The sequence below is a fragment of the Solea solea genome, chromosome 1 (genome assembly GCF_958295425.1).
Source record: "Solea solea chromosome 1, fSolSol10.1, whole genome shotgun sequence".
Classification (NCBI taxonomy): Eukaryota; Metazoa; Chordata; class Actinopteri; order Pleuronectiformes; family Soleidae; genus Solea; species Solea solea.
In genome coordinates this window covers 10113679-10137431 of record NC_081134.1, presented here as the reverse complement: position 1 = coordinate 10137431, position 23753 = coordinate 10113679, and the positions used below count along the sequence as shown (strand labels likewise).

General features: G+C 39.1%; 3 protein-coding genes across 3 annotated transcripts; 1 reads left to right on the top strand and 2 right to left on the bottom strand.

The window, feature by feature from the left end:
- sirt6 (sirtuin 6) lies at positions 1-11131 on the bottom strand. Its single transcript, XM_058649497.1, has 8 exons — positions 10959-11131; positions 9723-9850; positions 6471-6653; positions 5515-5574; positions 3930-4025; positions 3759-3839; positions 1141-1264; positions 1-970 (listed from the first exon to the last, which is right to left on the bottom strand). The coding sequence occupies exons 1-8, from the start codon at positions 11022-11024 to the stop codon at positions 671-673; spliced, it is 1038 nt and encodes a 345-aa protein (XP_058505480.1). The 5' UTR covers positions 11025-11131; the 3' UTR covers positions 1-670.
- A 1907-nt stretch (positions 11132-13038) lies between these two features.
- Positions 13039-18568, bottom strand: cdc34b (cell division cycle 34 homolog (S. cerevisiae) b). Its single transcript, XM_058613723.1, has 5 exons — positions 17428-18568; positions 16287-16373; positions 16059-16156; positions 14900-15034; positions 13039-14812 (listed from the first exon to the last, which is right to left on the bottom strand). The coding sequence occupies exons 1-5, from the start codon at positions 17611-17613 to the stop codon at positions 14602-14604; spliced, it is 717 nt and encodes a 238-aa protein (XP_058469706.1). The 5' UTR covers positions 17614-18568; the 3' UTR covers positions 13039-14601.
- Positions 18569-18802: 234 nt separating this feature from the next.
- On the top strand, positions 18803-23696 carry cactin. The gene is made up of 10 exons (XM_058613458.1): positions 18803-19136; positions 19484-20090; positions 20199-20294; positions 20384-20529; positions 20633-20795; positions 21467-21581; positions 21758-21950; positions 22263-22385; positions 22580-22905; positions 23015-23696. Exons 1-10 carry the CDS (start codon positions 18850-18852, stop codon positions 23503-23505), a joined length of 2547 nt encoding a protein of 848 aa, XP_058469441.1. The 5' UTR covers positions 18803-18849; the 3' UTR covers positions 23506-23696.
- Positions 23697-23753: the final 57 nt, after the last annotated feature.

Here is a 23753-nt window from a genome sequence, read left to right as displayed (position 1 = left end):
TTGACACCACAGCACAGGGGTACTTATTTTTAATGGGAATAAAAAATATGTACATATAACAAAACGGTAAAATGACTTTCTGTATCTACAATGATGTTTCCTGAGATAAAAAACATGTTCCAAGGAATGTACAGTACAGTGTGATTATAGTCCAATCAAAAGCAGCACATGGATATGAATTAAGCTCTTCATAAGGTGCAGCAACCTCACACGCTTAAACAAAAGGCTCCGTTGAATAAATGTCTTATGTCATATTCCACTGCGTTGACCTAAATTAAATCCTCGCTCTTGAGAGAAACAGTCATAGTGCCGGCTGTGCATTGGCCAATTTTCTTTTTAGGTAAACGTTTTAACCAGAAATAAAAAAAAATGATCTGCAAAACAAACATCTTTTCTATAAAGTGAGCAGGTGAAGTTGTGAGACTTCACTGGAGTGAGTGAGCTTCAGAAGTGTCCATCACAGCTGTAAACACAAGTGTGACTACTCTAGGATTGACAAAACCAAAGCAATACAATACAAGTGTGTGCTCCAGAGGCTGAAGGATGTTAAGGGTCTCCATCCTCTGTAAAGGTGATGAAACTGAGCACCCTTGCTTGTAAACTTTGTTCCTGGATGGGTTCGTGTTGAGGTGTTATTGTGAAAAAGAAAAACACCTAAGGCTATTTCTCTTTATGTATCACTGCTAGAGTCTGCTTTCTCTCGCTTCACTGAAACCACCTCCTCCTTAATGCTCCCATCATCCATTGATGACAATGCCTCTCTTTTCCTCTGCTCCTTAATGAGTTCCTTTTTCACCTTTCCCTTTGCAGTCACTGCACGTGGTGGTTTGACATCAGCCTCAGATGTGGCAGAGGAGCCTTCGCAGACAGTCGGTCCTTCCCATTTTGGGATGTCCAATCCCAGCAGCTCCATCAGCTGTTTCATAACCTCGTCCACATAACCATTGATGCGCAGGTGTGCGTGCTTGTCCTGAAAGTAAGAAAATTACAACACAGTTGCTAAAAAGCAGGAAATAGACTTCTTTAAAATAATAACTGCCGTTTCTACCAGCCTCTGATTTGTGTTCAGTAATTTAAGTGGCAATCTTGGCTTCCATAGAGTAAATATGTGTGTGGTGGAGGTGCAAGTACGAGACTCACGTGCTTGGTAGGCTGCAGGTTGACGATGACTACTTTCCCTCCTTTGCGCTTGGTGAGGAGTGGAAGGTCCCCACTGGGTTTGATCTGCAAGGACGTGCCGAGGGTCAGTGCCAGGTCTGCTTGTCTGGGAGCCAACAGCAGAGAGACGAGTCGTACATTAATCTTCAACCGTTATTCATTCTCCTTTATCTGATAATCGTCTAATATTCATCTCCTCAAATACAAAACAACTCATCAGGACGACAGTGGCTGCAGGAGGTGGTGACCGGAGAATTATCACGGTTCAGTTTTGACTCTCTTCTCTCTAATTAATTTCCCATGTTAGTCTCGAGGACAAGGGCTGAACAATTATTGAATCTCAAATCAAAATTGCAATATGAAACAATGTAACTAGCAAAGGCTGCAATTGAATGGTTCTACATCTGACTGTTCTACGTTCAATCCTAATTTTAATGCAATATATAAAGGCTCTTGTTCTTGCATTAGAGTGTATATGTTAATGTTTTTAATGGCATCTCTTCTTGTTTTTTTATCTAAAACATAATAAAAAATGTAACTGAAGCTTCACTTAAAAAATTATATGAAATGTCTAACTGCAATACGTTTGAAAAAATTTAACTGTCATGCGTAATGTTTTAATTTAAACTCATTATATTTTTTTTTCTTTTTGCTTATTGAGGAAAACAGGTGGAGATGTTCCGATACCATTTTTTCTCTCCCGATACCGATTCCGATACTTGTGCTGTGGGTATCGGCCGATACCGAGTACCGATACCGATACCAGTGTGTTATAAAAAAATATATATCATACTACGCCTGCATGACTGTGATATGATTATCATCACCAAATCCTTTACCGTATCAGTCACGGGTGTCAGACAGTGGAATAATCTGGATGAGGAGATGAAAAAATCAGCAAAACGGAGTGTATTTAAAAAGAAGTATGTAGAGATGACCATTAATCGATACAGAATGACCCAGGAGGAAAGTATGACAAAGGTCAGAGACAGAAATCTGTAGACACCGTGTGGATACGGCAGTGGAAGCAAATGTAACCAAACAGAAGGTGACATACATGGAGTCTGATTGACTGTCTAGAGCTAAACTGCATCTCTGAGTGCTACCTGATGCTGAAACATGTTTTTGTCAAATTGTCATAAGAAAAAGAAAATTATGTATTGTATGATGAAAATATGTAGTCTGTGGGTAATGGGGACGGGACTAGATAAACTTTTGCTTCTCCGGCTTTCCCTTTTGGTTATGTGTATTGTGTAAACTACACTAAGATGATGTGTGATGATGAGTGATCTAACTGACATGACCGAAATAAACATACATACATATACATATATATATAAATAAATAAATCATTGGTGGTAAGGCTTGGCTCAGGTTAAACCCTCTGTAAAAGATGAACGGATACAGCAAATGGACATCATTTATTTTTACCAGTGATGCTATTTCATTTTTCAGCTTGTACGTTTGTTTTCACTCTGGTCCAAACACCGCGGCACTGGCAGAGCTTCATGTTTCCATGACGACTGACCGGAAAAGGACGCGCGTGACATCATTTTTACTCGACTCCAGATTGTTAAAATGAGTCTCTGAAGTAACGCTAAACTTTAAAAACAGAGGCATACATACGCAGGACACAGGTACGCTGGTTAGTTGTAGCGCTGCTCTTTTCGTTTAATAAACGGGCCGCTCCAGTTTGACTGTAGACGCGCTAACGGAGCTAGCGCAGCTAACAACGCTAACGGAGCTAACTGGTAAATACTGCCAAACCGCCGACATGATGAGCTAACGTTAGCTCCTTGTCTACAGGTGTCGGGTGATCAGTTCTTCTTCACGCCTCTAAAACAGCACAGCGCAACTGTTTCAAGAGCGGCGAAGAAGAACCGCGTCAGCGCTAACGGAGCTCTATTAAATAACGTGGTATCGGATCGGTGCATGGACTCCAGTACTCGCCGATACCGATACCCACATTTTCGGCAGTATCGGAGGCATTTCCGATACCGGTATCGGAATCGGAACAACTCTAAAAACAGGAAGACATTTGAAAGTATCAAGGGAAGGTCACTCTGTGATAGTAACAGTTTTCAATGTTTTCATGTTGTGTTTGCAGAAGAAACATGAAATCATGGAAATTATTGGAGGATAAATCAGTAACGAAAACAACTGCCTTTGCAGTTTGACAGAAAAAAATAGACCAAACCTTACGTCTGAATCACAGTAGAAATCAAGCTAGAAAATCATACTTTCATGACTTTTGCCATCAGTAGGACTCAAATTCTTCTCACTGTAATTTAAATAGTAAATAGTATGACGGCTTGCACAGAGCACACATCAGGATGAGACGAAAGCTAATTAATTGTAGACAAATAGGAAATGTTTTTTGTGGCTGATAGAGAGGAAATACTGACACATGAGAGGCTTTACCGTTTTCAGTTATCAGGGGGACATTCACAGTTTGACCAATGGCCTGCGGTTTTTAACATGAAACAGAGGACGCCATGATAGACAGAAATACAGTGTAATTTGTGCTAAAACAGCTGCTGAAAAACAAAAAGGAACAATAATATAATATAAAAGGGCACAAACTGCAATGTTTGTCTCACCGACTGGCTTCCTCTGCTTTGTTCAGGTCTCTGTCGGGCAGAGCATCCTCCCAGTCCAGAATGGTGCTAATTAGTTTCCCTCTGTTGTCAAAAGGATTCACATAATATAATAAATGAAAATAAATGAAAGTAAACTATATTAATGAAAATGCACAAAACCACACGTGTTACCTGCAGGCTCTTAGTCCTCTGGAGCGGACCACATCACAGTAACGTCCTGTCGGCTTCAGGCCCATCACACCGATCACTTTTTCTCTGACATACTGCCTGGGAGAAAAAAAACATTTTCACCAGAAAACTTTGGTTTGACGCATAAAAAGGAAATCATTGTCACGGTCCTGCAATCAATTTGAGATAATAAGCATTCTGTGAAAGGCTGTATAGCTCAGCTGGAATTTCCATTTGAATAAGTCAGACTGTGGTGCTGCTGGTCAATGATGAATGAGAGCCTCATTTAGTATGGGGTGCCTGGCATGCATTTGTTATTTAGCACAAATTTGGATTAGTGTGATAGAAATGATGATTTAATGAACTTGGCAAAACATGTTTTGTGATTTAATTACCACATATGGACAGTCTACAGTTTCATGCCCTTCTTTTCTATGGAATTAGATTTGTGTCAATATTTTCAAGCAACTTTTTAAGAAGCAAACAACACTTTTTAAGAAGCCAATAAAATATTGATTTAATTGGCAGTCGGCTTCCTAAGGCCCGCTCACAAACAAATCAAACACAGTGCATAGAACAAGTGTATTTTGAAACAATACAATATTATTGAATGATTAAATAGATATTTAATTTGCTTCTTAAAAAGTGTTGTTTGCTTCTTAAAAAGTTGCTAATACACACATCTAATTCCATACTTGGCTGCAGATGTTCAGCTTCATAAATCAACATCTGTGTTTTTAGTATCTGAATTAATAAGTAACTCATTGCTGAAGGAAACACACAGACTCTGTTCTCTACACTCAACAATATCCTGCAGCCCCCAGACACCTCCCCCCTCATACAGTAAGTACTCCACTGCCCTCTGCAATAGATTTATGAACTTTATTTCAAAAATAGAAAACATTCACCAGCAACTACCACCCCCATGCAACATGGTGTCAGCAAATATACACTGATGTCATGACTGTTTAAAAGAACAAAATGGTGCTTTAAGGAGTCTGGCAGTACATATGTGTCTGATGTCAGTGTGTTTGTGTTTAAATGTGAGTGACAGAGAGAGCGAGCAAGTGAGACAGACTGACATACAGACATAAGTGTAACGGCTGTGGATCAGATGATGTCAGCTGATGAGGCGGTCTCTAATCTGTCCTGAGGAGGGACTTCGTTCATACATTCTCAGGAATGTAGTCACCTGAATCCCCAAACCACCTCTGAATGTGGTTTCTGTGATTAGATTTAAGGGCGCACTCAGAATGCTAGTGTTCACAGATCAGACCAATCTGAATATGATTGATACAGATTCCTCAGGATGGATGTCAACACCAGGTCTGAACAAGGTCTAAGATGTTGGTATGCCAACGTTGTGCACCAAAACTCCCACCAGATGCAATAAAGCTAAGATGGAGTACAGGCTGGCATATACTGAAAAGTAACTGAACCTCATGGTGTTATACCTCATTAAATTACTCCAAATAAAAATCTGTTTAAAAACAGCAGCTTGTAAAGATTAGAGTTATGGGAGAAATAAAAAAAATAATAATAATAATAATGTGGGTGATGTTTAATGCATATATGGGTGCAAACATACCGGCCACATTTCTCACACTCCTCCACAAACATGTTCCCATGAAGCTCTGATAACATATCCCTAATAGAGAAAGAAGGGGGAAAAGTCCACAAAGGGAAAAAAGATCACAAACACAATATTCTCTTAGATCATTGTTCAAGTTAATGTTAATGTCAGGATTCATCAACACAAGTTTTTCTCAGTACTTCTCTCAAACTTCTGCTCTGATAAATTTTCTGAACTACTCTTATTTATGTGCTCTATAGCTCCACCCAGAACTTGCGCATATACCAGTTTACTTCATAAGTTTGTTTGCTGTCTCAATGATTTTCTTCAGAGAGCTGCCAATGGGCTGCCTAGACAGTGGTGGAGAATAAAAAGCTATGAAGTGGTCTCCAGCAAAAAAAAGTCTGGATCTAAATAAAATACACAAATCATTTATTATGTTAGAGTATACAAATTATTATTTGTGTTCATAAAACACAACAAATAAACTTTGTTTTCTTTAAGGAGGAATTCACCGCATCTTCTGAACACGTTGAGCTGAGCGATTACCTAATTATTGTTTATATGTACATTGTTATATAATTTGTGTCCATTTGTGGCTGTACATACTAAAGGTTTGCTGTAGATCACGGTTTACATTACTATGTGTAACGTGTTGTGTACTAATGTGTTACTCACATGACATCAACCTGCCTAGGGCCTACAGACAGAAAACAGCCAGTGGCTACAACTTGGCACATCTACATGTGAATGTTTGACTGCTGATGCGGCAGGAAAGTTACAGATTTGGACGTTGTGGAATTTATGGCGAGCAAATGGACTCTAATAAGCTCTGTGAATGAAATAAATTGACTTATGTTGTTCAACTGCAAGTTTCATTAAAATGTAATCATCAGCGCATCAATTTGTAAATTCAGGTGCGACACCTACTACTCAGTTCATCAGTTTCAAACCTGATTTGAATCTATTACCTGGGGAATCCTGATCGGACATGCAGGCCATCCACATTCTGGCTGATGAGATACTTGAGGTATCCGGCCCTCTGCAGGCCCAGGAGGGCCAAGTGAGTTAAGCTGGGCTGGGCCTCTTCAAATGTGGTGTTGAAGTGAGGTGACTCACCCTTTTCTTCTAATGTCCACACCCCCTTTGGACCCCTGAAACAGAAAATATTGGTGAATACTCAAGACCGGATGTGTGATTTTGTATTCATGGCTGAGTAAGAGGAGTTCTACAAACTTTGTAAACCAAATTGACAACATGCTGCAGGTCTGAGCCTACTAACAATAACTGGGGCAGCAGAACACTGCAAAGATTATCATGCTTTTAAATCTACAAAGAAAATACAACAAACTATATCAAACAAAATAATTATACATAGAAATTAAATCTTTTGTTGCATGCACCATCAGTCTGCTAATGGTTCTTTAATTAACCATCAGTGTTAAGTGTCTGAATTAAAAATGAACACGGTGCTCCTGTCACCACTGGTGTTGACACTTGCAAATTACTTCAAGGACACACAACTTATCTTTACACATCAAACAAGGGAAATAATCTTCCGTATCTCCAAATGCAGCCACAACAGTCTCATCTCTTGCTTTCTGTGTGAACTCAAATAGCCCCATGTCTCATTGCCAGTATATTTCACCGCCTGCTGAGCCAATACCAGTTCAAAGACATTCCAGCATTAATGGAGAGGCACCTACATCATTTATTACATGCTTATCACCATGAGAGATGCTGCAGGACATGAAAGCCACAGATGATCTGTAAGGCTGGTAAATGGGGCAAGCCGCTGAATTTCTTAGACATAGCTGGATCATGTGTATCGGTGTGTGTGTGTGTATGTGTGTATGTAGCAGTAGTGGGAATATAAATTGCACTTGTTGCTTGATGAAAATCCTTAGCTTTAATTATATTGTCATCCAAGGTCGCTTTTACCTGCCTCACAGGCAAAGCTATCAAATATTAGTCAGGTACAACATTTCCAGGCATGCAAATGTGAATTCACATAGGAAAACTCCTGTCATTCACAAGGCTAAGTTTAGGTTTTCTATTTTTCATGTCAAATCTCTGATGTCAGTAGCAAATTTTGTTTTCCATAAAGATACACATTGCGAATTCACTTATTGTTTAAAGAGGGATGTTCCTGGCAAATAACAGACAGGTAGCACCCCCATCTGGGCAAGCAGTGGTACTACAAGAAAACTAAGACAAAACTAACATGTCATTATGTCTAAGCAATAGTGGAAGACTAGATTAGAGTGCATTCACCACACAGTCAAAGTGCAGTTTACATCCATGTTTATAAAATAAACTGTGAAGTGGTTTAAAAAACTAATGAATGTATCAGTAACCCGGCAAGTGAAACTGGCAAGGACTGTGTACTTATATAAATAAAATATTGTAAATAGGTATATAGGTAAATAGGTAGCATGAGGACGGACCAGGATATATCACCAAATCCATATTTTGACCCCTAGTGAAAATCGATAACTTCAATAGAACATGATGTCAGATTGTAAATGGTGTTCCAGTTTAGACGAAAAAAGACAATCCCAGCAGCTTTCATTGTCCAATAGGTGCCTGGTTGCAAGTGAAATCAGTGAACTCGCATGTTACTGATTTAGCAGCCAACTGAGCTACAAAGTAAAAATCTGCAGCATAAATAAAAATCCCAGAGCTATGTAGTTCAGTTTGCAATGCATTATGCATACTGTTTTGGTAAAACCGTGTCGGCTTGATCTTAATGCAATATTAACTTTACCATTTTGTTCCATTTAAAGGATTGAAAAATGAGTTGTCACAGTCCTACATGTAACAGTGTGTTTTATAATTAGATCGCCAATAGAAAAATCCTAAGAAGAAACTGGATAACTATGATTTTTCAGATAGTCAGAGTATAAACCAGTTGACTATTCATTTAACCACCAGGCAAACAGTAACTATTTGAATTTCAAAACAGGAAAATCTCCATATATTTCCACTATAGATAGATGCTATTTACATGGTAGTAATCCATATTTTTAAGGCTGACAAAAACATAAAATGGTACCATGTAGTTAGTGTAATTTCCTCCTCTCTTACTGGGCTGAGCAGGAGAAACACTTTGTCCGGTTCAGCATTTACAACAGTCTCCAGAATAACTGCAATAATCTCAATGTCCCTGCTTCTGACCTGTCAGAGACACAATTGTCCTTTTCATGGTATCTGTTCTGCTCAAAAGGTAGTCAGATTTCACATTCATACGAAACTAGATATTTATGTTGCATTATTTGGGACATGGACATCTGCTGCAAGAGTCATGCCGATATACTGTTTATCCGGACATGTTCTTAAAGTTAGGGAAATGTGAATTACAGACTTGAACAAAAGGATATACATTTGTTTTTGACACCATTAGAAATACTAGAGTAACAGAATAGTGAGGAGTTCTTCCAATTTGTTTGTCACAAAAATCAAAAATCGAGATAAGACTTTCAATTTGAACAAAACAACGGGTGCATTTTGATCCAGCTATTTAAAAAATCTTAAAACTTCACAAATAACTTTTTTTTAACATATGGCAGAGGTGCAGTAAGAAACATACAGTGTATCAGCACAAGGTCAGTACACTTTTGTTATACACTTGTATTTCCACGGTGCAGTGGAAATAGATTGAGATCGTAAATAATGTTGGACAGGAGCCATATGATTTAAATGGTCATCTAACCTCTCTGTCGTCAACCTCTTTTAATGAAGTCATTTCATTGTACACTCTTCTTATGGAGTGGTGTATAATGGCACCTGATTGGGGGATTAGCACAATTTATTGCTTATCTTAAAGTTCTAATATCGGTGTCACAGTAGTGGTTGTAAAAGCGAATACATTTTGGTACATTTTCTGACAATCAGCAACACATTTGGGGGGAAATGAGATTTCTGTGTTGACTGCCTGCACTCTGAGGCACTGGTTTAGCAGTCACCCCAGGAGACGTGATTATCATCCTGCTAAGAAAGAAACAACAACCAATAATCCAATAATTTGAGTACATTCACTGTGGAGACCCCTAATCAGAAGAAGCTGAAAGAAGAATGAATGGATGAACGAAGAAGCCTAAAAATCGAGCCTCTGATTTGATTGAAGGTTTGAGTGTTTTCTACCCAGCTGATTTAAACATCAGCTGTCGCTGTTTGGGAGGGAAAAACAAACCCTCAGTGACTTGCATTTGATTATGTCTCACCTGAAGTCAGGGATTCCTGCTGAGGTGCTGATTCCTGCTCCAGAGTGGACAACTAAGTATTGAGACTCTTTAATCAACTGGGCGAGAGTCTCCACCTTCAGCTTTCGCTCCTCTGGATTATCAAATGTCTGCCACACACACAAAATACAGCAAGAATGAAAATGATATTCCCAAATAAGTAGAGACAGTGACTTGATCACACATAGCTTGCACTTGAACTTAAGATCAGAGCATTATTTTTTTAATGATATAAAGACTGGAAATAACAAAACAATTCCAAACATTGTAAAATTGTTTCTGTGTGATGTCTCATGTCACTAGTTTTGTATGTATGTATGTACTGCTATTATTATTGCTGTTATTTATTTATTGAATGAATGAATGAATGAATGAATGAATAAATGAATTCATCAATAATAATTGTGTTTCAGGTCATGAACACGGAGAACATGGAGAACCCAAAAACTAATTACACAAAAGAAATGTACAACTTATAAGGACTGCACAATGCATCAAAAATGTATTGTTGTCACCATACAGTATCAACATATATATTCCAAAAGATAAATAAATATTGACAGCTTTAACTATGATACATGTAGATTGTTCCTTGTGCTAGTTTTGTTTAGTCAAGAATTTAACATTATGGTGGATAATTTTTTTAAATAATCTTTGCAAACAATTACAATAAATAAAATACACTGCAACTTAAATCATTATATTTATTTAATGTATCAAATAGACAATCTATACAAATATAATACAATTCAGGTAGGAAGGAATGTTTTTATTCAGGAGTAGAAGAAAATATTTTAAGGGGGCACTGAGACAAAAGCATGATGCTAGACTGGAAATAACTCAGTGTTCCACTACTACTAAACTACTAACTACTAAATTTCACCACTTCTACAACTTCATTCTCCTTTTTCAGCCTTTTTCTGGTCTTTGAGCATCATCCACAAAGCTTGTGATTTATGTATATAGGATAAATAACATACAACGTACATGGTATATATTTAAGAAAACCGTCGATGTGTGAACATTCCCCGGACTTGTGAGTATAATCATACATATATAGGGTAGATGAGTATCTTTACATCGTTTCCAGAATGGATATATGTTCTCCATATTTACTTTATATCCTGTGCACTGCACGGAAACAAGACATTCTCGGCTAGCCTGCTAGCTACGTTAGCTAATTAGAGCTAAGTCGGTAGGTAGCTGTATTTTACTTACCTCAGGAAGTCCGCAGACGCCTTTGTCTGCATACGGCGAAAGCCCGGCGGCATAATTTACAGACATGACTACTGTTGGTGCTTTTATTGTTCCTGTTTTGTTCAGAAAGCTGTTACCATATGATTTAAGATGAGCGGGGTGTTGACTGACGTCATCACCATGCGACGCCTTGACTCAATTCATTCAAGAAAATGCTATAGAGCTGCTTGCATGGTGTATGGACTTGTCAGATACAAATGGGGATGTATTACCTTACAATGTTTTTTTGGTCGTAAATATAACTTTGAGTGCGACCTCAAAAGATTTTAATATCTTATTGGTGCCATACCAAACATGGAATCTTCTTTGTACTATCAATCCCCACACTTTGTATAAATGGAATTAATTTTAATTATTAAAAAATGCTTAAATAAATTAATGAGATCCACTCTAGCAAAATGAGTTATACCCTGCTCAATCTTATAAGAAAAACATTATGGACTTACTTGACCCACAACAAAATATCCAAACTGAGAACCAAATTCCATAAATACCCAGTTCCACCCAAGACTAAAGAAATCCACTTTAAAATCATGAATGATCCACCATATTTATAAGATAAAGATTTGGCTTCAAGGTAATTTGCAACATTACAAAAACAATCTCTTAGTTTCATGCTCTCATAGACAATTGTTCTGGAAATACTTTATGGATTGGTTCAAAATGAAATACAGGGTTCTTACTACTATAAAATATAATGGCATTATTTATGGTGTAATAATAGAGAACATGAAATTGGACCTAACGATGTTTTGCTTAAAGAATGACCTCACAAACAGAGGACTTAAGGTCTTGAGTCATGAGTTTTTTATTGTTGATTTATTTTGTTGTGTTATTCTTTGTTTATCTCAAAATGTTGAAATGCTTTACAGTGTTGTAAATGAGAAGTTTAATAAATAATGAATAAATAAATGAATGAATAACTAAATAGTTGAATGTTTGAGCCCATCACAAAGTAAAAATCAGCTATACAACAGCTCCTTTTCAATTTAAAATCAAGTTACTTTCAATAAATGTGTGTAATCGCTTTTTTGCCATGAAAGATAATAAGTATTTTAATATGTACTGACCCTTTACATGCATCTCAATATGTTTATGGGAATGCTAATCTGTCAAATTGAGTGTGAGAATGAGTGTGACTAACTAATTTTAGGATAGAACAACCTCTTGTACAATTGCTGTATTCTACAGATTACATGTAATTTTGTCATTTAGCTTTAGCACAGATATTTCAACAGGTAAAATGTAGCCTTCGTGAATGAAGTCATTTTGAGATCAAAATAAGCTTTTAAGTTTTGTGGGGCCTTCTATTTAATTCATTTACAGAAATGAATGAGCGAATAGTGACAACAAAGTCCATACATTTGTGGTTAAAAACTAATTCTAACACTTAACAAATTGCTCTACATATGAAACACTATCCCACTTTTTATAACTCTCATGTTGTCTGTGACCGAGTGTGAATGTGAGGCCACTTAAAATGTAGGAATCCAAATATTTAATGGTCTAAAACCTACTTAGTATGTTAAATCTTATTATACAGGCCCTTGGAAATACAGAGCTGCCTAACTCTTTCAGCTGGTGGTATTTTAACTTTCGTACACTGACAGTGAACTTTCTTCAGTATTTTAGTGTTTCCACTTGACAACTGATTCTTCTTCTTCCAAGAATTTCCAACAGCCTGTACACCAAGAGTGCAATGCTGCCCTTCACAGTTTGAAGTTCAACAAAGAGATTAAAGTCTATTAAAAACCGTCATCATGTCTCTGGGGCAGTTTATGTCTCAGAGCTATTTCACACTGCCTGAGCTTATTCCTTGACTATTATCTCTTCTATCCTAAATCTCAGTGGAGTATGAAATGGAATACACAGTTCCAAAGAACAAAGCTCAAATGTGTAATTTGAACTTTGGGAAGTCTATATAAAATATATAAAAACATAACATCCATGTTGCCAAGTTTTTGTGGCTCATCTGTTCACATTCACAAGAGTGAAAATACCCAGTAGTTTCTCCAAATAGTTAAAAGCTTAAACTTAGACCTTCCTTTTTCCGATACACTTTTTTTATTTATTTTTTTTAAATAGCAGAAAATAAAAAATAAATGCAGGTGAGTAAAACAACATGGTGACCACCAATACAGCAACATGTGCATGTCAGTTATGGTTCCTGTTGAAACTGTAAACCAAGAGTGAAGACCACTGAAGAGGGAAGTATTTACCTGTTTGAATTTTGCCATAAGTAATTCATTGTCCTGAGAAATTTATTATGAAGTACCAATTTAAGTAAACTAAATGATCAAAATTGCTTATGCGAGAATACACACAGACACCCAAACACTCTTAAACCTATTCACGGTCAACTAACACAAAGAACTGAAATGAAAATAAAACATGGTGGCCTTCTTCACTCTAATAATCCTAAACACCTTTAGACCAACACGTTCCCCTACGATGGCTTTTTTGTTTTGACAATCAAATCTAATTCTCAATCAGAGACTGCAGGCATATGATCTAACCAAAGAAAAAATTAAATAAATAACAAAGCCTGCAAGAGAGCAAAAAAAAAAGACGAGTACAACAAACAGCCATAAAATGCTTTGGGTGTTCTTTTACACTGGTTTAGGTCTTTGGCTCCTTTGGATTGCTCAGAGAGCAAACACGAGGAGGAATATAGCTTGGATCAGTAATTAGTTCTGCCCACTCACCAGCCGATGCTGAGAAACTTGGTCACCCTACACGACTTACATCTGAGCTACTTAAAATAACATGACCCCACACTCAAAATAATAAAGAAATACATCCAACAATAACAAGAGGAAACACAGCAAATATCAGTATGTTAGCAAAAATGTTCACAAAGATTTAGACCCACTGATTCAGCTCGTCAGATGGTCTGGAGGACACACTTTCTTCATCATCACAGGTGCCTTTTTGTCATCAAGCTGAAATAAGATCATGAAGTAGGCAAATTGTCCATCAATAAGAGACACAAAGCTTTCAAAGATGTTCTGGCATGCACAGGAACTTTGAAAACACAGTCTTGTGTCAATTCATGTCCCGTCCTGTTGAATCAAGACAGACTGTGAAAACTGAAACGTCAGACTCCATGTTTTTGCAGCACATTGCTCAACACAACCAGGCTGCATTTAGTCCTCCTCCTTAGTCATTCACTTAGACCAAGTACTGGTTGGTGAGACCCAATTACAATTAGGGAAATAAACATATGCAAAGAGAGAGATTGAGAAAAGTTTGGAAGTGTTTGCACCAGTGTAAATGATGCTGTTGTGGACAATGATATTAAACCGACAATATCTTGTACCATACAGGGGAATTAAATTCTCTCAAAGTAAGGTTTTATGTGGTGATAAAAACTGGATAAACTTTTGTGCTGGTGCAAATCTTACTAGGTATGACCCTTCCACAATGACGCATTGATTTAAACCTCAAGAATAATTAAGAGGTTTAGGTAAAAACAGCTATTTTCATTGTAGTGAGAAGCTTCAAATCTTTCAAGGTTGTAGACCTTGAATATCTGGCAACCCAGGCAGAAAAAAAGGGGATGGCATATGCCAGCTAGACAGCATTACTGTCAAAAATAAGCATGTCACGACTCCTCATTCCCTGAGTCATCTTCATCGTAGCAGCAGTCGCCATCTCCACCCTCCACATCATCATCATCATAGTAATAGTCATAGAAGAGGTCAGAGCCTTCGTCAGGGGCTGGGACACGTGTGCGGACACAGTACTCAGCCAGTGTGGTGGGAACTTTCACGCCATCGCGCTCTGCTTCTGCTTTGGTGGCCAAAACCTGTTTCCTGAGGGAGGGATAAAGAACACACACAGTAATAAGAACAATCTTCTTTAGATCTGGTGCACTGAGATAATATTGTTTGACATTTTACCTAATGATTTCCACATATTCACGGTCCTTGCCCTTGCTGTCCCTCCATTTACGGTACATGACAGAAGCGTCCACATTTGCAGGAGAGAAGGTGTTGGGTTCATTTAGCAGCGAGATCACACTCAGTAAAATGGTCCTGGAGGAAAGAATAAAAATGAGTGGCATGTGACAATTTGGTGACCTAAAATACAGTCACAAAATATCTTTCAGAAATAAGAGATGTGGCCATTTTAAATGTCCTTGTATTAAAGATGGAAATGTTTAATGCACATGAATTGTTATTAGGACCCATGTCAGCTGGGATTGGCACCAGTGCCCCCCCGCGACCCTCATGTTGAGAATAAAGCGGTAGAAGATGGATGGAATTGTTATGAGGTAACTATTCAAAATAGACAAAGATAACCATCAGAATTATTTTTGAGCTGACACAATTTTAAATGTTTTATTTAGTATTATGAAGAGTCCATAAAGGCATTAAATTTACAATCTTAAAAGGGCCAGGAAAACTGGCACAAATTTGGGAGACTTCACATTTTTCCCAGCGAAAAATGCATTTTAATAACATCAATTGTTTAGTGCATTGCTGGTAAAAGGGCATGGGTGATATATAATCTATCAACATAAACCTTCATGAGTGAACTCATTTTTGAGGCAGAAACAACACTTGTAATCACTTTTTGGCAATTGAAAACGTCATATTATTTACAGGTAAACAACATGGACGGTAACATGGATGGGGGCAGGCTTAAAAGATCAAATTTAACCCTTGTGAAAGGAGGAAATCAAGCAATTTTGAGGCCATGGTAAGCTTTTATATATGAGGTAGGAGTTGCAGTTATCATTTTTAAAAAGGTAAGAATTTAAATATTTAATACTTTAAACTGAGCTGTGATGTCTGTAGATTGTAGAGTCCTAGAAATAATGAACAATGGGCCAACAAAAGGACAATGCCTCTTGCCAAGAAAGATCTCATTACACATGTGGTGTTGAATTCCCACAAATAGATTCAATGTTGGGTTTATGGGAATTTCTGAAGAGTCTCCGGGGAAGACAAATGTCATGTGATAAGGGAACAAGTCACGTGGCTGAAGAGTTCAGAGCAGGAAGGAACACAGATAAAAAGACACATAAGGGGAGAGATAATGAGTAGTTGTGCTAACCGGACATTCTGGGTGGGATTCCATCTCTCTGAAGGCAGCTCTCCACTCTGTGGGTCATCCACTGGGGGGTGCAGTATAGAAATACACACATCTCCATTCTAAAACAGAATAAATAAACTCTCTTTTATTATCCGCCAACTGTAGGGCAGCTATTTAATTAATAAAGCATGAAAGTATGAAATGGACGTAAGATGCAATATAAAATTGAACAAGGCTATGATACTTTACCTCATAGATGTTGGGGTGCCACATCTTGGTGAGGAACCGGAAGGTGGGTGGAGAATATGGGTAGTCTATGGGGAACTTAATCCGAGCCTAGAACATAAAGATCCCTTTTAATTTGGCTGTACACTGTGTGTCTATAATTTTGGTATTTTTATGACAGACTTGAATCTTATGGGCGACATTGTCTCGTATTAGTGGCACTTTTAGCACTGTACTTAAATTACAGAATAGCTATGGAGCTAGCCTGAATATTTTACAAAAGGGACATAACTCTTTCATATCACTATGTGCAATGTAAGCATGAGATGTTATGACATTTCTCTGTCAATTTTCCTAACCAAAATAACCACAATTCAGCTGAGCTTTCTGTTCATGGTCTACCAAAATTTGGTTTGCATTCATAAGCTTTCTGTAACATATTAACTAATGAGAGCAAAGTTACAAAACATGTTTATTAGGACACTTATTTGTAGTGAACATTTGTAGAGAATATCAAAAATCTTAGGCTATATGTAAGATATGCAACTAGAGTTTAAAACAGGTACTGTAATCTAAATAAAACATATTGGAGTGTTGTTCCCGGGGTTGCCGGGTAGGATCCAAATATGCGTGAATCAAATGACTAATCTATGAGGAGCATACTATGCACCACTACGTGCTACCACTGTTTTTAGTGGTCATGTTTCCTTCGTTTCTGATGACATTTCAAGGCAATTTAAACAGTTGATTCAGGCTTCACTTGTGGAACATCAAAATCAATCACTCACAGGATTTTAAAGTAAATTAAAGTGGAATATTAACATCTTTCTCCGTGATCTATTATCTGGTTAATGGAAATTCACCACATTTAATTTATTGTGGGTGCCTTTTATGACAGTGTGCTGTATTATCGTATATGATCCCATATACGATGTCTTGAGGTAGACGTGGACAAGGGGAAATGCTTAAGCTGGTAACGGTGTTTTTTTTGGAAGAATCAACCAGTATATTATACATATTTAACAACATGTTTGAACCTCTGTGATCCAATGGCGTTTTCTTGTATTTTTATTGTGTTATTACTTGTAGATCATGTAGCTGTTGTGACGTGGTCTGGTTGGAGTGGCAGCTGTACCAAAGACAAGCTGCAATAAAAGGTTCTTACCTTGAAATACCCTCCTTCATAATGGGTGTTCGGGGGTCCGAAAATGGCCACTTCCCAGTTGTACAAATCAGCCTCATCCACCAGTGTTATTTTGAAACCCTCGACAGGCTCCTCTTGGAGGCTCTTCATCTCCAACATAAGTGCCTTTTGAGAACTGGCTACATGAGTTGAGTCGTGTTGCGCCATACTCGTTTTTGATAGTTTTGTTTGGGGATAATCTGAAGTAGACAGCTAACGGGTTGTGTTTACACGAACAGGGCTAAGTTAGCCTAACTAGCCAAAAACAACCTGTGCCGACAGGGAAAAACAACTGGTGTGTTTACGATCTTCGCAGACAATGAAACAGGCCAAACCAGCCAGGCTGCGCGCACGCAAACAAAGACGTTGAAAGGAGTTGATTTGTTCCCAAACCGGATAAATTATTTACCAACGTCAATGCTCAGTAATGGGTGCACTTGCCAAATCATTGTGGCTGACCGGCGCCTCCAGCTTTAGTTGATCTACCTGGCAGGGCAACCTCGGACATAAGCCGTAAATCTACTGGTAACTGTAGGCTAATTTGAGCTAGCTGACAAGCTCCACCTTACCGATCAGCTGGAGCCCACTTCACCGCAGTTTATAACTCCCCACTAGAGCCAGAGTAGAAAAGAAAAACACTATCGGTTTGGTCTGGTGGAAAATGTAGTTGAGAACGTCCTTTCACATGACTGAGTAAAGAATACTGTTGTTGAAAGGAGTCCACTCTTCCATCATAAGAGGCAATGACGCCTTGTGTCGTATGGTATTTGTAGTCCAATTTAAACTGTAACAATTATTTATTCTGCAAAGGCAACCAATGAGCCACACCAGGTCATACGAAATGAGTTGACTGCAGACAATTCATTTATAAAATGACACATTCGTTAAGTTGGTCATATGTTTCATTAAAATATTGGTTTAAACGCGAATTCAGAGAACTCTATTAGCCAATTGCATGACGTCACGAAAACGCGATGTTGTTTGTGTTTCAGAAAACCTGCTTTGACCTATTTTAAACCTTAATTTATTTTAATAGTGCGTGACAGCTACGTTCAAATAAAATGAATTCTTAATGTTTAAGTGCTGTCAGAATAACAGTTAAACTTGACAGCTATTTATTTGTGTTTTTGAATGTTTTTTAGTGTCATGAATATGCGCTTCATCGTAGAAAGCCCCTGTGTAGTTGTCTTTGTAGTGCCTGAGTGGTTATTGTGGAAAACAGGCAATTTATCGAGTTACACGTAAATGCAGATTTTTACTTCTACGTATGTATTTTATTATATGTATTTTATTTAATCGCTGCTGTATTGAGATTAAATGAAAACTGCATAGAGCTTCCCTTTGCTACGTCTTATTTACGCGACACAGTACAGTTCAGACCCCGCGCTGACCAACTTCTCCGTGATGGATTCGAAATCACGACGTCGGTCCCGCTCCAGGCCCAGAAGCCGCAGCCGAGACCGGCGAAACATGTCCAGAGTGAGCAAGTCTCGGTCTCCGGAGAAAAGGAGAGGGCGCAGTCGGTCCGTGGACAACAAAATAACCGCCCGTGGTCGGGGACGCTCCGCTAGCAGGGACTCCAGCAATGGCTCTCCTGCCAGACATCGACATCAGCACAGGGACCGTCTTGGTTCCAGAAGTGGCTCTGAGAGCGATACGAGGCCGGGAACACACCGGGGCCGATCATCCAGGTAATTATGGGTGTTTTTTATATGGTTTCCAGGGGGACAGATATAAACGACCAAAAATGTGCCTTTGATGACGCTGACTCTTGACTTTGATGACTCTGAACTTGACACTGGACAAAGACGGGCAGACAGACAAGACGATCCTTGAGTAGATAGAGATTAACCTCTTTCAAAGTCTTCGGAGTATTGGTTTTATATTTTCAAAGGTTTACGGACGGCTATTTTCAATGTAATAAACAAACAGCACCTTATATGTTCTCTTTTGTAGCCCATTGTTCCTTTGGTGAATAGAAAAAAAACATGGTTATTCATCAACAAACAAACATACGGAATCATCTTTTCTGTCTTAGTTCTGATTCAGATGATCCCAAAATGATGAGAGGGAGAAAGGAATTGGAGGCTCGGAGAAGAACATCTGGAGAGAGGACAAGAAGAAGGTCCCAGTCCAGCTCACACTCCCATGATGGAAGCAGTGACAGAGAAAGAAGAAGACGAAGAAGTCCAGCCAGAAGGAGTCCAGCCAGAAGGAGTCCAGCCAGAGACAGACAGAGGAGGGACCAAGATAGAGAGAGACAGGAATGCAGCAGCAGAGAAGGAGAAAGGAGAGAGAGCGAAAAAAGCAAAGAGCGAAGCAAGAGGAGTGAAGATAGGGAACAAAGGATGAGGGAAAGAAGTCGAGGGAGGCAGCGCTCCAGTTCCCCTGAGTCATCTGATAGTTCGGGGTCTGACCATGAGAGGCACGTAGTCAAGGAAAAGGAGGAAAAGAAAAATCAAAAAGAAATGCTGAAAGCTCTGGAGACACCAGAGGAAAAGAGGGCTAGACGACTGTCAAAGAAGGAGGCAAAGGAGAAGAAGAGGAGAGAAAAGATGGGCTGGAGTGAGGAATACATGGGCTACACTAATGCTGACAATCCCTTTGGTGACAACAACTTATTAGGCACATTTAAATGGCAAAAGGTGAGTTGGGGCAGCTGATTATTTCGGTCACAGAACAGTTATTGCCTTTTTTTTTTTGTCACACCTTGTCTCAAATATTGCCTAAATGTGTGTATATATTTTTTTCAGGCATTGGATAAGAAGGGCATCGGCCATCTTGGAGAAAAAGAGCTTAAGGATAGGAACAAATGTATTCAGGAGGAAAACCGCAGGGAGCTGCAGAAGGTATGAGCAGGATAGTTTCTTGTAGTAGTATAATGTTCTTGAGTTTTGAGGATCTGTTCATTGGTTAATCATTATAACTTTGTATGTAGGTGAAACAGCTTCGCTTGGAGCGGGAGAGAGAAAAAGCCATGAGAGAGACAGAGCTGGAGATGCTGCAGAGAGAGAAGGAGGCAGAGCATTTCAAGACCTGGGCTGAACAGGAAGACAACTTCCATTTACATCAGGCCAAACTACGGTTTGTTTACAGCAATGTGATTTGTTTGCACAATTTCAGTTGGTTTCCAGGCCGGAACAACAGTTTGTAAATATTGATATGCATTTTCTCGCCACGTGTTTAGATCTAAAATTCGTATACGTGATGGTCGTGCCAAGCCCATTGATCTTTTGGCAAAGTACATCAGTGCAGAGGATGACGATCTTGCTGTAGAAATGCATGAACCTTATACCTTCCTCAACGGGCTCACAGTCACTGATATGGATGACCTGCTGGAGGACATTAAGGTGTGTTCATATGTTACATTCAAGGGTAAACTTGGTATAAATTGTGGTACATAAGCAATGTTATGTGGAAGATGTGGTAATGTCGCAGTCTCTTAACTGTCATACATTACCAAGCAAATGTTAACTCGCATAAGCATAAAATGTTTCATGTCACCTTGTTAATGTGATCACACTGATATTGTGTTTGGTAATCAGTTACTTGTTTGAATAAGTCTGTTTCATGGAGTTTGTTTCCGTGCGTTATTCAAGACCATGGTCTTAGATGATTTCCATGCGTCTTGTACTTTACTTTATCCCTTTTAGGAAAAGTGAGACAATATTGCCAACAAAGAATCTATGTTTCTGTCATCAAAATCATGTCACATAGTCTCTTTCTTCTCACTACCACTGAGAGGCCAACACACTAAAAAGTATAGGATGTAACAAACTATCTATTTCATGCTTTGAGAGATGGGGAGTGAATTCTGTGGTACTGTGTTGTAAAATATGTCACAATATACTCTGTCCAAACCTAATGTCAACCTTGAATGACGACATAGCTTTGAGTGTAAACTGCTGAGAGAAGTTCTGACCCCAAAACAGGAAGCATTTTTTTGTTGATTTACTTCTATTAATGACAAAAGGAAGTCACTCAGTACATGGTTCACTGTAACTGTCGTTTATACTGATAGGTGTATATGGAGTTGGAGCAAGGCAAGAACGTGGATTTCTGGAGAGACATGACAACCATCACTGAAGATGAAATCGGCAAACTGAGAAAACTGGAGGCCTCAGGGAAAGGGCCAGGTATGAATCATTATGAAACAATGTTTTTTTTTTATTACACTGAGATGTTATTTGTTCCTGTTTGCTGTTATGTGTGAAGTTGCATCTGCATCTATTCCCAAAGTGGTAGTGAATGCAACAGGAAGCTGTTCTCAACCACACTTTTCTTGTTCAATGCAATCTTTTTGAAATCTCAGGTGACCGCCGTGAGGGCATTAACACAGCTGTGAGCATTGATGTTCAGACAGTCTTCAAAGGTAAGACGTACAGCCAGTTGCAGGCGCTGCACCTGAAAATTGAGTCAACTATTCAGGCTGGAGGATCCAATCTTGATATCGGTTACTGGGAGAGTCTGCTGCAGCAAGTCAAAGTCTACATGGCCAGAGCCAGGTACATATACAGAAACATCTACTATTGCTTCAGAATTGTTTGTCTTTTGAGTCACTCAAATGTCTCAACAGCTGCTCAACCCATTAATGCCAAACATGGTCATTTTTTTGCTAAGAAATGTAGGAAGAGGTTAAGCAGGTTTTATTACCGAGCATACCATAACCATAATGGAATGCTCCTTTTTGTATACACGATACAAGACTACTGACCAAGCCACACATTTGCCAAAGGTCTTGCATACATACTTTGATCTACCCATGTATCACAGTAGAGGGAAAACTGTGACTAATTGGAAACAATGTTATGTCTCAGGTTGAGAGAGCGACACCAGGATGTGCTGCGGCAGAAGCTATTCAAGCTAAAACAGGAACAAGGAGTGGAAAGTGAACCTTTATTCCCCATCATCAAAGAGGAGCAGCAGATTAAGGAAGAGGAGTAAGTTACCTAGAAACATACACTGCATATATCCACAAACTGTTGAAAATCTCTGGCTTGGTCAGTTACTCTGACCTGAGTATTCACTTAATACTCAGCTAAATGAGCTGTCACTGAAACATCCAGTTTTGAGAACATGGATCTGGTTGTATAGACTTCACACTAGAAATAAACTAATGTTTTTGTAATGACAGTGAGAGAACCAGGGAGAGAGCAGCAGAACCTGGGCAGTCATCCTCCACCAAAAGTAAGAACAGAGAAACCGAAGAAGAGGCAGGCCCATCCACATCCTCTAACCAAGGCGAGGGTGACAGGAAGGATGGAGAGGAGAGTGGCGAGGTGGTGGAGGCTGTGTTGACTGAGGAGGACCTGATCCAGCAGAGTCAGGCCGAGTATGACTCGGGGCGCTACAGTCCTGCGCTGCTCACGTCTTCTGAGCTGCCGCTAGACACGCACACCATCACACCAGAGGAGGACACACACAGGCTGCAGCTGGCACGCCAACAACTACAGGTTACAGGTACGAGACCATGAACACACATGCAAAAACATGTGCGTATAATGCACTTAACGTGTGATTCAGAAATGTGCGATTGTTTCACTCGTTGCTTCTTCTACTTCTCTATTAGGTGACACCAGCGAGAGCGCAGAGGACTTCTTTGTGCGTCGTGCCAAAGAGGGCATGGGCAACGATGAGGCCCAGTTCAGCGTGGAGTTCCCCGTCACAGGAAAGATGTACTTGTGGGCGGACAAATATCGCCCCAGGAAGCCCCGCTTCTTCAATCGGGTGCACACAGGCTTTGAGTGGAACAAATACAACCAGACGCATTATGACTTCGACAATCCTCCGCCCAAGATCGTCCAAGGATACAAGTTCAATATCTTCTACCCAGATCTAATTGACAAACGCTCCACCCCACAGTACTTCCTCGAGCCCAGTCCCGACAACAAAGACTTTGGAATCTTAAGGTTCCATGCAGGCCCTCCTTATGAGGACATCGCCTTTAAGATAGTGAATAGGGAATGGGAGTATTCACACAGACACGGCTTCCGCTGTCAATTCGCCAATGGAATCTTCCAGCTGTGGTTCCACTTCAAGAGATACCGTTACAGGAGATAGGGGCAGCTTACCAGAAGGGACCAAAAGGCCAGTCTCTGGGTTTTAACCATACAGTTTTTATGTAGGCTGTACAGTCAGTCTGCATTGTTGTATCATGTCATTTGTTAAAGTTACAAATCATTTTGTTCCATTTGAAAAAGATAATTGTTATGTGGCTTAAAAATTACTTATTAAAGATTTCCTCCTTTTTACTCTAACTGTTGTTTTTTGCTGCAAACTTAAGTGATTAGCAAAACTGTATGTACAAA